The sequence below is a fragment of the Cercospora beticola genome, chromosome 2 (genome assembly GCF_033473495.1).
Source record: "Cercospora beticola chromosome 2, complete sequence".
Taxonomy (NCBI): Eukaryota; Fungi; Ascomycota; class Dothideomycetes; order Mycosphaerellales; family Mycosphaerellaceae; genus Cercospora; species Cercospora beticola.
In genome coordinates, this window is record NC_088936.1 from 281,675 (window position 1) to 296,619 (window position 14,945).

Here is a 14,945-nt window from a genome sequence, read left to right on the forward strand (position 1 = left end):
CCCCATGACACTTTGAACTTCAGAATTCCACGATACTCTCCTTTTCCTGATCTATTTCTCCGTTTCCTGTGCCCTGGTAGGACCAACATGTCTCCCTAAAGACAACAAAGGTCGAACGCATTTCCAACAGAGCGAGCATCACAATCATCGTGCTCTCTTCGATAACTTCATTTGCCACATCTCCCCAAGCACCTCATTGGCATCAACACAAGATTATGGAGCGAACCTCCTTAACATGACGCTCTCTGCCAGTGAGCCCATATGGCCGCCACCATATCGTCCCCTCTCCTGCACAATCCTGTCCTCGAGTCACCAGAGGAACCACTCTTGCATGCCCACTCTCTGTCCAGCCGCTCCACCCAAAGCCACCACGCTCCGCCCTCCCCACCTGAACCACAAAATATTTCTGACAGAAGCAGGGACAGAGTCAAACTTCTCACTCAATTCTCATTACAGTCCATATACATAGTTACCATCCTACCACTCACAAACATTAAAGCCCCTAGGGTGCCCATTTATACTGCATCCATCCATTTCGCTTCCCTTATTGCCACGCTATGCTATGCGTACACCCATTCTTACAACAACTCACTCGCATCAGAGGTATCTCTCGCGTACTTCCGCCTCGCTCAGAGAAAGGAAAAGTAAAGCACACGCTGATATGCACAAAGAGCCGAACAAAGCGCTATGCAGAGCAAATAATCCAGAGAAGCCCTCTCTCAATCAAAACATGCGCTAAAGCCACCAGACATACAGAAAGGGAAAAACTCAAGAAGAATGGTGTGTCTGGTGTGGCCCAATCTTGGACCGGTCCATCGGTTCGGTGTGAAGAGACAATTGCTCATCATCCCATCGTCCTGCTCCGCCCGTGCATCATCCTGAGAGCAGTAGAAGGCCGCAGAAAAGAGCAACTAGCGCTATCACTGCTCGAACGTGCAGAGGTGGCGTTGTCAGCAGGACCTGGCGAGCGAGGAGATGTAGCAGTGGCACTGGTCAGGGTGATGTTGGGCGCCGTAGCCGTCCTCTCGATCTTTGGACCGTTTCTCACTGCGTCTTGCCAGCTCATCAAAAGCTCTCTCGGGTCATTGACGATGATCCGCTTCTTCTTCGGATGAGCTCCTGCGGCTGACGCTGGTGCTCGTCGTCGCGACGGAGTCGGCGCAAGTGAGATGGCGTCTTGCCATGTCATGCATCTTTGCTGGAACTCGTTCGGCTGATCGTTGCTGACCTGCTGCTGATCATAGGAATGACTCGTGTGCGCAGCCTCCTGCCAGATCATCTTCTGCGCATGACTCTCGCTTTCGAGGGTCGAAGCGGTCGGAAATGGTGCTGAAGACGACTAATCTCCAGTACGGCGGCTACTTCGCTCCTCTTCTTCCTCGAGCACATCGCTTAGTCTCGTCGGATGGTGATGGCGACCTTGCATCTGGTAAGGCACTTGCTGTTGGTAGTCTTCGTACCCGGCGCCTTCGTAATCAGGCTCCGAGGGACCTGTAGTCGGGACATAGCCGGCAGCCATTGCTGCAGCACTCGTTGATGGTATTGAGGGTGCCTCTGGAATCATGCCTCCGCCGTACTGAGCTGCCAGCTCTCGCTCTCGACGCACAGCTTGTTCAGTGTCATAGTCGTCCTCACTGTTCTCACTGCGTACGTCGCTCGGTCCCTGCTGAGGCCGAGCCACATATGGGATTCTATTTCCCTGGCTGTCCAGCCGGAAAGAACCAGTGTGATCGAGCTCGTATTCTGTGGAGACGTATGACTCGGCTTCCGAGCGAGGTTGCGACCTGGTATCTGCTCGGGCTGGTGGCGGCATATTTGTCGCTGCAGGTCGGGACGGATCTGCTTGTGAAGCATGCAACGAAGTCGATGGGCCACCTTGCTGATAGAAGCGTTCCGGACTCATTGTTGATGTTTGAGCTGCGCCAGGTCTCGCTGCCGAGGTCGATGCTGGCTGCGAGGTAGATGAACCACTGGGAGGATAGTATGTTCCCTGCGCAAGTGATGGCTTCCCTGGCTCGTGGTGCAAAGGCTGTTGTCGACCACTTTCTGTGAAGGGGTCGGTATTCGTCGGCGACGGACCTTCTTCGCGATAGTACTGTCGCTCGTCGTCACCTGGAGTTGCCAGCCCAGCAGCACCTGCGGAAAAGCCGGCGCTTGAGTATCCTGGCTGAGGACCATCCCGGGTGACGGGTCGCTGTCCTCCTTGGCTTGCGCTACCCGTCCTGCTCGGTTGACCAAAATATGGCACGACCTGCACTCCGCTGACCACCGTGATGCGGCCCTCCTTAAGGCTCTGTGCGGTGTCGAGCGATTCTTGGTTCCGTCTGCCCAGCTCTTCCCATGCACGACGTGCTTCATCTTTGCTGATCATGAGCTCTCGTCTCATTTCGGCAACTTCGCGTTTGGCGTTCTCCACCGCTTGTGCGGCTTCTGCTTGTTGAAGGACAGTGTCCTCTCTTGCCTTGCGCTCGATGTTCAGTTGCCTCTCCATGCCGGCTTGGAGCTCACGATTCCGCTCATTGTCGGCGCGAGTCTCGAAGAACCAGCGCTGGAATTTGCGTTCACTACTGGCCCGCAGCCGCTGCAGCTCGACCACGGCGTGGAAGAGGTTCGCACCAGCAGCCGACAGATCTGTGATTTGTCGAGCGAGTGTTGACGCTGTGGGCACCTTGTCCTTGATCTCCTCTGTGTTCTGCTCCAGCTTATGCAGCCAGTACGAGGTGAGACCCTCCCAATGTGACGACAGTGTTTCCCATCTCTCGAACGCGTGTGGGAAAGAGGACTGCGTGCTTCGCTGAGCGCCTTCACCGGGTGCCGTACTCGAGCCAGGCAGTGATGCTGATGGGCCTGCTGTGGCTCCCGCTGTTGTGGCAGGAGCAGCTCTTGGTTGGTTGGGCTGCTGCGTTCTCCTCGTGGCTGCTGGAGTCGGCCGTAGTGGCTCAGGCCGTGAGGCACTTTGTGATCGATCTCTGCTGGGTGGATCCTGACTGACTCTACCAGTCGGTTCGCCCAGCATGCTCGTGCCTGCCACTTCCCCAGCAACTCTACTTTGCCTCCTCTCCGCTGCAGGATCGTCAAAGCCAGCCTGAGCGCGAACATCAGGACTGTACTGTGATGAGGTGTTGCTGAATCTTGGTGCAGCTCCGGGCACTGTGGCCGCTCTCCTCTCTGCACTCCTTCTCCTCTCCTCTGCCACTCTCCTTTGCTCTTCTTCTTTCTGCTGTTCCTGCCTTCTGGCCTCACGGGCATTTCGCTCTCTCATGACATCTCGGGGAGTCCGTATCTGTGCAGCGCCTCCTACAGGTACTGGCCCTGCTGTTCGTGCACCGCCATTGGATGCTCGACCGGCACTGCCGCCGCCGAGATCTGACATTAGAGCGTACTCCTCGTCCTCGTCTGTCGTGAAGGGATTCGGTTTACGAATGGCCTCTTCGAGCGCGTAAAGGATGGCCGAGTGGGTTCGTTTCGAGATGCGAAGTGCCGGGTGTGTTGTCGAAGTGCTGTACTGCGCACTGGTGGCCCTGCGATGGTACGCCGCCTTTGGTGGAGTTGTCTGTGCTCGCGGGGGAGGAGACTCTTCGCGAAAGCGCGTGGGCGAGGGCTCTGTCCGGACGGGAGCGTCTACTGACGTGGATCGCAAGCGAGAAGGTCTGGGTTCTTCAAAGCGCGCGGTGCGGCGGAGACTGTGACTTCCAACGCTGCCGGAAGAGCTCGAGGGTCGCGAGAGGTCGTGTAATCGTAATCGTTCAACAGCAGAAGCGTGCTCTAAACGCGATTGCAAAGAGGTCGTGTACACGGCAGCTCGCTGGTCGTGACGGTCGTGTGAATCGTAGCGGTCGTTAAAAGTGCCGCGGAGTAGGGCCGACACGGCTCCTGTATGCGCAGGTCGTCGCAGGCGAGCGAGCAGCGTCGAATGCTGTGTGCGGTGAAGTGAGTTGGAGTGCCAATGGCAATTCCCGACCCAGCCTGTCCTGGAAGTAGTGTCGACCGGGGTGGTGCGATGCGCTAGCACACGGCGGCGCGGTCAGATCTGGCGATGCAGAACAACGACGACGACGAAGACAGCAACGAGCGGCGGAGGGCGGAGTCGCTGGGGGGTGCTGGGGGTAGGGACAGTGAGACCACAGCCATGCTTTGGCAAGGGAAGGAGAGTTGGGAGCGAGCGCGACGCGAGCGTGGTGAGAAGTGACGGGGCAGGGACGTGACGACGGGTATAGCGCGTGCAGGCCGAGGAGGCTGGGAACGGTGATGATGGAGACCAAGAAACGAGGCTGGTCAAAACGCCCCCAAACGCACGGGCAGCGAAACGAACGACCCAAACTCACCTGCCTATTTTCAGCCGTGCTGCTGATGGCCGTGTATGCGATGCTGTTTGCTGTGCGATGCGCGGAGAGATGAAGCTGAACTTGAAGTCGAGGTCAATGGCGATGACGCCGCCCGCTTCGAAGCCGAATCAACAGCTGCCAGCTGCCGACCGCTGTCTCAATGCTCGTTCGCGCGCTGCCGCTGCGCTGCGCTTTCTGCTGGCACCGAACCACCGGGCCGTCGATCAAACACGGCCGGCCGACAGTGGATGAAGGCGATGGTGCGTGCAGGAGAGGTGAGAGGATGTCGAGGAGGTCGTCGTCGTCGGTCGTCTGCAGCATTCTCGCCGCCCGTTTCCTCGCCGCGCAGTTGTTGCTCCGACCGTGTGCGACTGCAAAGCATGGCCTTGCCTCGTGGAGCGGTCGTCGTGCGGTGCTGATGCTCGTGCTGCTGCCGGTCATCAATGGCGCATCATCATGCACAAGGGCGGAGCAGAGAGGACGTTGGACAGCAGCATGGCTTGCTTTCAGCGCCCTTCCTTCGCCGCCCATTTGGCCTGCCAGCGCATCTGAGGCGTGCATGATCCTGGTTGGGCGAGACCGCCTCGCTCGTGGGATCGCGCTTCCTGGCCATCCGACGGAGATGAATGCTGCCCATCCGCAAACGATGCCATGTTTGGGCGGCGACGAACGGCGGTGATGATGGGGAGCAAGGAGAGGGAGAGCACGGCGCGTTTGTATCGTCCTCGCATGTCTCGTCGGGCAGCTTTGGATGGTTGGGTCTGACCAGCACGCGTCCAATCACTGCACCCAGAGCTCCCTTGCCCGATCGAGAGCTACGACGAGCTCGAGGAGGGTGGCGCGACGAGGTTGTGTGGAGAGAGACCTCCACCCAGCAGCCATTATTCTCCTCGAAAGTCTCGGATGCGAGAGCGTTGCAGGTGTCTTGCTTTGACAGCTGTACGACATGCGTGCTGCAGCAATGTGCGAACGCCTTGCCTCGTCGCACGATATCACCAACACACACCGTATCGCACATCCACCACCACGACGCCGCAGCGCCCATACACGCACCGATGCCACGGCTGAACCTCCAACACGTTCCCGCCCTCGTGGCACATCGGATCAACGTCGCGTCGCCCAAGCACGCGACTGGCGACAACCTTTTCGGAGGCCAAACTCAGTCCCACCACCACGCAACGGCTCCGGCCAACTTTCTTCAAATGCCGTTCAGGAACAGGAAAGGATGTGCAGCTCTGCGGCGCAACACAACAGCTTCATGCCTGCACGACGCGCAGAATTTTCAGTCGCTGTGCGGATTCCCACAACAACCAGCGCTGTGTCTCGACAACTCCCTCGCGCACCGCCCGAGATGAGCCGGCAGTCTCGTGTATACTGAAACCTCGCTGCTACACCGTTCGTCATCGAGGGGCCCGAGGACTGCGCCGCTCAAACGGTCTCGGTGCCACGTGAAGCGCCACTCAAACAACGTCTTGAATGATATGCATGGGCACAGCTGAGCGCATACAATTTCATAAAATCTCAGTATGCTCATCACATGGTAGGTGCGCGCCAAGATTCCCTACATCTGTTACCATTCTGGGTATCTGGCATGCTCGACCTCTGTTCGTGCCAAAGAAGAGATTGACCCAAGTCTTGCGGAAACCAGCACGCGTTTGCGGTCACCTCTGGACCTGTCCACTTTGGCGTTCCCTTCTTTGTTAGCACCGGCATGCAAGGCACTCATAGCATCCATCATCGATCGCCAAATCGCGAAAGAGTCCGCATCATCCAACAACCCCAAGGTCGCTCTCTTCTGGAAGCGGGGGCGTTTTCATGATCGGGTAACAGGTTCCACATCGCCACTTTTTCATGGTGATCTGATCTGAATCGTTTCCTAGAACCTCATTCGAGACCTCTCAAGCGGAAGTCTTACATGGACTACTCCAGGCTGACCACATTGGCGAGATACTCTCGCGAAATCTATCTCGTGTGAGAAAGAGATGGCAATCAACTCCGACTCATCCGTGAACTTTGCCCCATCATGCATACTCCACCATCATAGCACATCCACTTCGATTTATACAGCATACATGTATGTATTGCCAAGCCATAGACATTGGCCGTGTACAGCAGCCGAGGTGGCCCAAGCTCCCAAAGTGACTTTCAACTCCAACAAATGGAGAAGCTCTGTCATGCCACGAGAGCTGGTGAGCTCCATCTTCACGTCTGCTCTGTTATACCAGTTTCAATGCGACAACATTGCTTGATCAAAGGATCATCACATTGATCTTAGCTGGACACTTCAAGAACACTACGCTATCTTCACGCGTGACGTTAGAAGCTCAAGATCTCTTCAAGAACCAAACCACTTGCAGTCCCGCAGGACTCTCTCGAACTAGACAAATTCAAACACATATCGCCATACCCAACCCCATACACACCAATCCAGTTACTTCCCACCACCTCCACCACCACCCACCATGTCCATCACCCCCTTCCGCCCCCACATCGACATCCGCTCCACCGAACGCCTCCACTCCAAACTCAAAGACATCCGCGTCCCCACCCAAGAAATCCTCCCCTCCGCCAACAAAGCCTACGGCGTCCCCCACAAATGGGCCACCGAACTCTTCAATTACTGGCAAAACACCTATTCCTGGTCCGCAGCCGAAGGCCGCATCAACCAATTCGAACATTTCACCACAGAAATCGAACAAGTAAATTTACATTTCGTGCATCAGAAATCCAAATCAGATGAGAATGCGAAAGCGATCTTGTTAATTCATGGCTGGCCGGGAAGTTTTTATGAGTTTTCTGAAGTTATAAAACCATTGGCGGAAGGTGAAGGGCAAAAATTCCATTGTGTGGTTCCTAGTTTGCCGGGTTTTTGCTTCTCTTCTGCTCCGCCGAGGAAAGGTTGGACGGTGAAGGATACGGCGAGGATTTTGGATCAGTTGATGCAGAGTTTGGGGTATAAGGAGTATGTCGTGCAAGCGGGAGATTGGGGAGCTATGGTGGCAAGGGAATTGGGAGCCAAGTATGCGGAGAGGTGTAAGGTGATGCATCTGAACTGGTGTCCTGGGGCGCTGCCGGAGGGAGTGCAGGATGTTACGGAGAGGGAGAGTTGGTGTGAGGAGAGGAAGGGGAATTGGAGGACGGAGCATGTGTGAGTTTTGTTGTGCTTCTTTCCTTGATGTTGATGGGAAATAGGGGCTAATGTGTCTTCTAGTGGATACGCGGTTCTAATGCGGACGCGGCCGCAAAGTCTGAGCTGGATGTTGGAAGATAATCCCGTCGGCTTGATGACTTTCATAGGAGAAAAGGTGAGTGTGATCGGAGCGTGAAGTCGTGCGAGATCTCGGACTTTCAAAAAGCCTGGCTGATGAACGGTGTAGTACGAAGAGGCCTCGAATCCGGCAGTACATTACACTCCCCATTGGATGGACCATGTCCTCACAACGGTGTGCCTGTACTTCCACACCCGCTGCATCGGTACCAGTGCGCTGCTGTATTACGAAAACCCCAGACACGACCAGTTCGCAGCCTATTGCGGCGCTCCGGAGAACGCAATCAAATGTCCATTTGGCTACACGAGCATGGGGTACGACACTTCTCCGAACAGCAAGCGAGCCGCGGGAGGTACGGGGAACCTTGTGTGGTACAAAGAACGAGACGATGCCGGGCACTTTGCCTGTCTAGAGGCTCCGCAGGCCATTGTAGAGGATGTGAGAGAAGTTGTCGCGAAGTTTTGGAGTTAGTGAGAACATGTCGTGATCGCCGGAAGGGGCCGCGTTGATCGAACATGCGAGGAAAGTTCGATAGATGTGTCTTGGCGGCAGCATGGCCAGTTTCGAGAAGGTCGATCCTGTCCGTAGGGGTCATAGCCGTCAGCTTACTGCATTCTCGTGCCTTGGGCCGTGAATAGTAGAAGCTTGTCTGTTGGGGCGATGGGTTCGGATCGGCTGAGGGATGCACTAGCCTTGTGGCTATGGAGTGAAAGAATGACCTTGTCAGTGTATGTACAATGTACATTCTGTTTACTCACCTGAATTGAGCGAGTCGCCGATGTTGACAGTGCTTGCTCTTGTGGTCAAAGAGATGGATAGCACATGATGTCTTGGCGACCGTACGGTGCCGTACGGTCTGGAGAAAAGCTTCGAGAGAAACTTAGCTCGAAGGCATCGTCCGAATGCAGCAATATCTGAGCCTAGATCTTGAATGCCTGGAAAGATCTCGAAGGCGTTACGAAGGAAGTCGTGACTGACTGCACGCCATCTGATCTCAGGTACATACTTTTCTGTGCAGGAACCTTCCGATCCGCAATGTGAGAAGCAGCAGGCGCAGTGCAAACCCCGAAAGCCAAACAAGAACCCAAAACCTCCCGCCGAAATTCCTCCACCTCACCTCGTCCGCTTTGACACTCGCAGGCCACGTCGCGTGAGATCGCATCCTGTGCTCCGATCAGCCGAGGGAATCTCTTGCTGTCGTCAGTTCAGCAATCCTCTCTCACACGCCTTACGCCAAAGGCCGCCGACGGCCAGTTCCGCAACATGCTGTCTTTCCAGGATGCCACTGTCGGCAGGAACTCCAGAACACCGGCAACACATCGCTTTTGACACTGCTCCGTCTTCACTGGTCACCGTCTTCGCCGTGGTCAGCCGCCAATTGCCTAATGAAGTATAGATAACAGCCCTCGTCGCTCGACCTGGCACCTGGAACTCTCCAGTATGCAGGACTTAACCTTGCACACTTGTCCATGTGTGCGCCCCAGCCCGACAAGCGCCTGCAAAGCTGGTACACTCGTTGCCGCCTCTGCTTTCCCTCGGTTCGTTGAGCGGAAAACGCGGCTCTCACATCTCTAGCAAGCCCTGATTGGACTTTGTGCAGTCGTCTCTAGTCGAAGTTGTCGCCTATATGGTCACACCGTAGGCCCTCTTTGCCCCTGGAAACCAGAAGAACTTAGCCTCGATGCTGCTTCTTCTCGACTGACCCGCCGCCGCGCCAACCCTGCGCCAGGATTTCTCGCTTCAGTCTACTGATCGTATGGGGCTCTGTGGGTGAAGGATGCGATCGCGATGGACGATGGCATCAGTTCCTCTCCGCCCCATGGCATGATAAAGTCGCCGACAACACTCGACCACCTGCCATCGAATCTACAGAATGGACTTATCGCAGTGTCGTGCCTGGGCATCTTGTCGCTCGTCTGCTCGGCGGCACTCTGCTTCCATTTCCTCTACCGATTCTTCTTCTGGAGCAAAGGTCCTCAAGTCCGAGCGAATCAGTTCGTCGTGCTGATATTCAACTTGATTCTCGCCGACATTCAGCAATCCGTCGCATTCATGATGAATATTCGATGGGTCACCTTACGCAGCATAGTGAGCGGAAGCCCCGAATGCTGGGCTCAAGGCTGGTTCGTAAGCACAGGCGATCTATCGAGCGGCATCTTCACTCTTGCCATTGCGGTGCACTCCCTCGCCGATATCGTTTTCGACTACCGAGTGTCAAAACAGGCCTTCAGGTTGATCCTGGTGGCCCTCTGGACTTTCAACTACGCTTGCGCTGGAATCGGCCTCGCACTGCACCCTAAGGATCTGTATACGCGAGCGGGAGCCTGGTGCTGGATCAGCTTCCGATACCTCAACGAACGCTTCTGGCTGCACTATCTATGGATCATCATGGCCGAGTTCCTTACCGTGGTCATCTACCTGCTCATCTTCATCATCCTCTGCTTTCGCGTGAAGAGCTCATACTATATCACCTCGACCGTTCAACAACGAGCTCAATCCGCGGCGAAACTCATTATCGCTTACCCGACCATTTACGTCGTCTGCACTCTACCCCTCGTCATCGCGCGACTCAAGACCATGGCCGGAGTTTACGTCAGCTACACCGAATTCTGCGTCGCAGCAGCAATGATCACAAGTTGTGGTTGGCTCGACACGCTTCTCTACAGCCTCACCCGCCACAACGTCATCTTCGGATCTGAAATCGCAAATGACCGCGTCCGAGCACTCGACACATTTCCCGCTTCTACCTCCTCCAACTGGCGCGCCGACCGCATGTTCGGCACTTCAACCACCATCGAGGCCACGAAAAAGTCAAGAAACAAATTTCGACCACCCAGAGCTGCCTTTGATGAAATTCCTGACTATGGAGGTCTGCTGGAGAAGGGTTCAGGGGATCAACATCGGCCAATGAGTGTCAAAGCCGAGACGACAGTACGAATAGACATTGAGCAACTGGACTTGGGGCAGATGGAGATGCTACGGGCTGAGATGGATGCTATTATGGCTGACAAAGGAGAGGGCGGGAACCCGGATTGCATCAAAAGGAAGCTGAGCTTTGATAGTACGAGTATTCTAAATGGAGAGAAGGGTGAAGAGAAGGCGCCGTGAAAGTGCTTCTCAGACATGCGAATGAGTCTATGGCACAAAATGGAATGCAAGTAAGAGTACGCCTCTGATGAATGACGACGAATGAAAAGAAACTGGGCGTTTGTCTCTGTCGAAGGTGAATGGATGGCAAGAAGATGTCAGCGATTTCATCAAAACGAGCACAAGGTGATGGCAGTAGTATCGGCGGAGATGGCCTTGCATGAGGAAATCAAGATAACTTGAGCATGTCTCGAACCTCTGCGCTATATCATTGCCGATACGCTATCCAACCAACTCCATACTCGCGGAGCAATATCAAGCACGGCAGGTGGATTATTCAACACAAATCCAACATCGCTTAACTCTTTCAACAAGAAGATGAAGCGGAAGAAGTCCCACTCGACTCCCCGTCAGACCCTTCATCCTCATCATCGGCATCGCTCGCAGGCCGCTTCGGAATCCCATGGACTGGATCTATCCGTTCACATCAGTTTGTGTGCCCTCAAAGGATCCAACGTCCGCAGACGAGCAAGTACACTGGGTCTCACCTTGCTTTACTGTCACGCCTTCGAGTCTCAATTTCGCTCTCATTCCGACAAATTGTACAGCGCTATCTGCTCTCTGCCTTGGCGGCAAGGGCGATCGCGAACAAGTGCTTCCGGCCGGACATCTCAGAGAAGCAGGGAGTTGCTGGTGCTGCTTGACAGCTGCCCGGGTAGGATTGGCGGGACGCGTTTGCTGCTCATGAACGCGGAAACGGCATGGCGAAGATATTTTGGGCTCAGTTGTCAGCCTTGATGGAAGGAAAACGTCATCTCCCGTCCATGCCGCCGAAGAAGACGACGATGGAGAAGATGGAGGAGCGCGAGGAGTGGAATGAAGCGGCGGACGTCCGGGCGAAGGCTGCTGTGAATCCTGTTGCCGTTGTCCACGTCCCAATTGCGGAGAGGATATTTGCACGCCGCCGTTCACAATATGCAATGTCTTTCTCCTCTCTTCACGCGAAGCCGTAGGTGAATGGTCATTGAAGCATCTTGCCACCGCGGCCTCGAGATCGTTCATCGGTGTGAGAGGGTCGTGGCTGTGAGTCTCGCTTGCAGGCAGAGCGGCCCCGCCTCCTGGCGTCGAGGAGGTCGATGAGGCATCTGCTCCTGTCTCGGGCAACGCTATTCTCGTCGGCTTCTGAGCATTGAGAGGATTGCTATATCCGATCTGAGTCCTATTCTTGGCGCACAATGGCAACGGCTTTGCAGCACGTGTGGCGGGCGAGGGACTCTGGATCGGGACGCCTCCTCTGCATCCGCTGGTGGCTGAGTCGGATGAATTGGGCGAGGTTGTTGGTGTTGCTTTGTTATCAGCACCGCTTCCAGCTCCGGCCGATGTCGTGAGCTTTCGACGTTCATCAGATTGACTGCCAAAGCGGGGATGAGAGCCTGGTACAGTTGTGGATGTATGGCTTTGTTGATATGTGGTACAACCAGCCGCAGGTTCGGGTGTCCTTCGTGGTGACGCGCTTCTTGTTCGTTCGCCTTTGGGTGTTGATGCCCAATGCTTTGTCATTTGATGCTGATAAGAACATCGTGAGGGGCTGTCCGCGAGAATGCTTCGCAAAGTTGTGGCGGGTCGGCGGGGAGGTTTCGAGATGTGTGCGCCACCGGGACTGTACATCGGGCGGTGGCGTGGGGACCATGTTGGAGGGGGCGATTTTGTGGCTGAAGAGATCGCTGTCAGCGATGAGTCCAATATTCAGAAGGGAAGGGGAATTCATCCTCAACGGTTGTGGCTCACACGGCGTAGCATTCTCTTTATCGGAGATGTCATAAATTGTGGAATCCATGCTGTGCTGTTCGTGCGTCGACGTGTTTGGTGAAGTATTTGCTGCTGCGATCACGTTTGCTCGTAAGAAAGTCGAAATCGTGTACAGCTCAAGTCGCCAGCTCAAGGAAGCCCAATTCAATGCCTGTGAGTGTCAACAGCACGGAGTGGTCTTACCCGTGCATCGTGCGAAAACATTGTTGTTTGCGCTTGCCAGTCTACAGTCTCCATGCCATGTAGAAGAAGTCAAAGCTTCGTGTCGTCTTGTGGAAGTGGTAGTCGTGCGAGCTCACTCGAAAATACTGCCAGTTGTGAGGCAGTTACGACCACATCTTGCTTGCACCTTCTGAACACGATCGCGGCAGCTGCACACCTGCCGCTCTTGCCTCTGCATAATCATTCGATCTTTGGGCAGCTGAAGGGTCTCGAATGAGGGCATACTGAGATCCGGTGCTGATCGTACTCATATCCGATCTTGAAGACGTGTTAAACGAAGAGTTCATCGCGGTACATTTCTGATGTCAGCTTTCGGCGACTTGTCGTGCTTATTGAGTGTCTGCAGGTTGGTCCCGACTCATGATGTCGGGGAAAACTCCAAAGAGCGCGAACGACGTTGACACAGTAGCCAATAGGCACGCCGCGCTCGAGGCCGTTTCAGCGTCATGCTTTAAGCTTTCGCAGCCACCCTCTCATATGCTTTTTGCGTGTTGAGGGGCGAAGACTGAGTCTCCGACACGTGGGTAAAGGGCGGAGATTTTGTGAGGATGTCGCAATCCCAATCGCACGGATACTTTGGCTGAGGAATGTGGTAAACTAGACGTACTCTAATCAGACTTCATGTTGACGTGATGACACGATCTCCAAAGCTCATGCCAGTCGCGTCTCAGGATGTTGTGGTCTTTTTCTCAGCTCGTCACGTCCGGCATTGACCGTTGCCACAGGACTTAGTGACAGCGCGGTATAGGCTCACTGAGTGGTTGTGAGGCAGTCTGACTGCGAACTCGTGCAGCAAATCATCAACGGGGACGGCAGGCCATCACGGTGAGGCGGTGCCGTCTTACCATTGCGACAAGTCATCGACGGACGCCATCTGGACGACCCTGGCATCCTTGGAAGGGGTTTGAGACTGGATTCGAACAGCGCGGACGCCACAGGCTGTATCCGTTCGACAAGGCTGGTTTCATCCTATACCCGCGCCAAGATCTTTCTGCAGCGTCGCGTCCGGCATTCAGGAGAGCGGCCCCGCGTCGCCAACACGTTTGTCTTTTGTGGAAGCTGTTATTATCGCGGCGGGAGTAGGAGGAGGCGGCGGCGACAAGAAGGAGAAGGACGGCGACGAACGAGGGCTCAACAATTGCAGTGGAGTCGGTGGGTGAGACTGTAGTCTAGGTGAGACTGTGGTGCGCTCAAGAGAGATGAGAGGGACCCGCAGCGAAAGTGTGCCCGCACAAAGCTGTGCCCAAAGCGCGCAAGCGACGAGTTGCCGACAAGGTTCACGATAGCTTCCAGAAACATAAGCGAAAGCATAGCGCGTGGATGGCGTGTGCTCGCGGCGGAACCACACCACATCTCGCCCTCCCCAGCAGCAGCACCTCGCTCGGCTGAGAGCAGCTCGTCGTTTGTTTTCTGTTCGTGTGCGGCAGACTGGCAGCTGCCTCGTTTTTGCTTCCCATTCTCTTCTGCGTCGTCATCAGCAGCTCCTGCTCTCTCTGGCCGGCCTGGGGGTTTCATGCACGCTGCAACGACACTCGTTTGATCTTTTCCCCCGCTAGCTGCTGTCTGGAGCGCCCACGCCGCTGGCCACTGACGACCTGGACACGTCGGCAGCGGTTTGCAACTCGACACACTGGCAGTCTCTGCGAGACGGAACGGCCGTCAACGACTCGACGACGACCGGTTTGCAGCACGCCCGAGCGGCAGCAGCAACAGTCAACGGCCACACCATCGATAACGAAACCTTGCATTCCTACCGCGTGTCCGCATGCCCTCGTTTCTCCACGCCCGTTGCTGATCGTCTTCGTCCACACAGTCCTCTGGTAAGCTCATGGCCCAGCGGTGGTTGGCGAAACACGCACACCATCCCCCTCAGTGCGACCGGCGTGGCTAACTGCAGCTCCAGGCAAGGACCGCCAATCGCTGACGCTGCACCAACTGCACCACACTCGTTTGTACCACTCACAGCCACGCGCGCACCGCACCATCTCTCCCCAGTCCACCGGCCACCGTTGCATGCGGAGGAGATTGCCTTGCGGAACTAGTCCCAGCAGCAACTCCGAGTTGCCACGAGCACCGCCATCCGCAAGGTCGACGACAGCGTAGAACACCGCAGCGTACCTGCATTTTCCCGGACTCTGGTGCGCAAAATCCATTGGAGTTGCGAGTGCGGCAAGGATTCTCGACGGCCCTTTGCAGCTCTGCACGATCGCAACGAAAACGCCAGCCCGGCCCA

At 55.6% G+C, this 14,945-nt stretch overlaps 5 protein-coding genes across 5 annotated transcripts; 4 read left to right on the plus strand and 1 right to left on the minus strand.

The window, feature by feature from the left end:
• Positions 1–1,339: 1,339 nt before the first annotated feature.
• Positions 1,340–3,373, minus strand: RHO25_002269 (uncharacterized protein; the record flags this gene model as incomplete). The annotated part of the gene is made up of 1 exon (XM_023594873.2): positions 1,340–3,373. One exon carries the CDS (start codon positions 3,371–3,373, stop codon positions 1,340–1,342), a length of 2,034 nt encoding a protein of 677 aa, XP_023460216.1.
• A 73-nt stretch (positions 3,374–3,446) lies between these two features.
• RHO25_002270 (uncharacterized protein) lies at positions 3,447–3,689 on the plus strand (the record flags this gene model as incomplete). Its single annotated transcript, XM_065602218.1, has 1 exon — positions 3,447–3,689. The coding sequence occupies one exon, from the start codon at positions 3,447–3,449 to the stop codon at positions 3,687–3,689; it is 243 nt and encodes an 80-aa protein (XP_065458290.1).
• Positions 3,690–6,787: 3,098 nt separating this feature from the next.
• RHO25_002271 (uncharacterized protein) lies at positions 6,788–8,065 on the plus strand (the record flags this gene model as incomplete). The annotated part of the gene is made up of 3 exons (XM_023594872.2): positions 6,788–7,473; positions 7,537–7,630; positions 7,703–8,065. 3 exons carry the CDS (start codon positions 6,788–6,790, stop codon positions 8,063–8,065), a joined length of 1,143 nt encoding a protein of 380 aa, XP_023459489.1.
• Positions 8,066–9,382: 1,317 nt separating this feature from the next.
• On the plus strand, positions 9,383–10,702 carry RHO25_002272 (uncharacterized protein; the record flags this gene model as incomplete). The annotated part of the gene is made up of 1 exon (XM_023594871.1): positions 9,383–10,702. One exon carries the CDS (start codon positions 9,383–9,385, stop codon positions 10,700–10,702), a length of 1,320 nt encoding a protein of 439 aa, XP_023459490.1.
• An 803-nt stretch (positions 10,703–11,505) lies between these two features.
• Positions 11,506–11,867, plus strand: RHO25_002273 (uncharacterized protein; the record flags this gene model as incomplete). Its single annotated transcript, XM_065602219.1, has 2 exons — positions 11,506–11,647; positions 11,782–11,867. 2 exons carry the CDS (start codon positions 11,506–11,508, stop codon positions 11,865–11,867), a joined length of 228 nt encoding a protein of 75 aa, XP_065458291.1.
• Between the last annotated feature and the right edge of the window lie 3,078 nt (positions 11,868–14,945).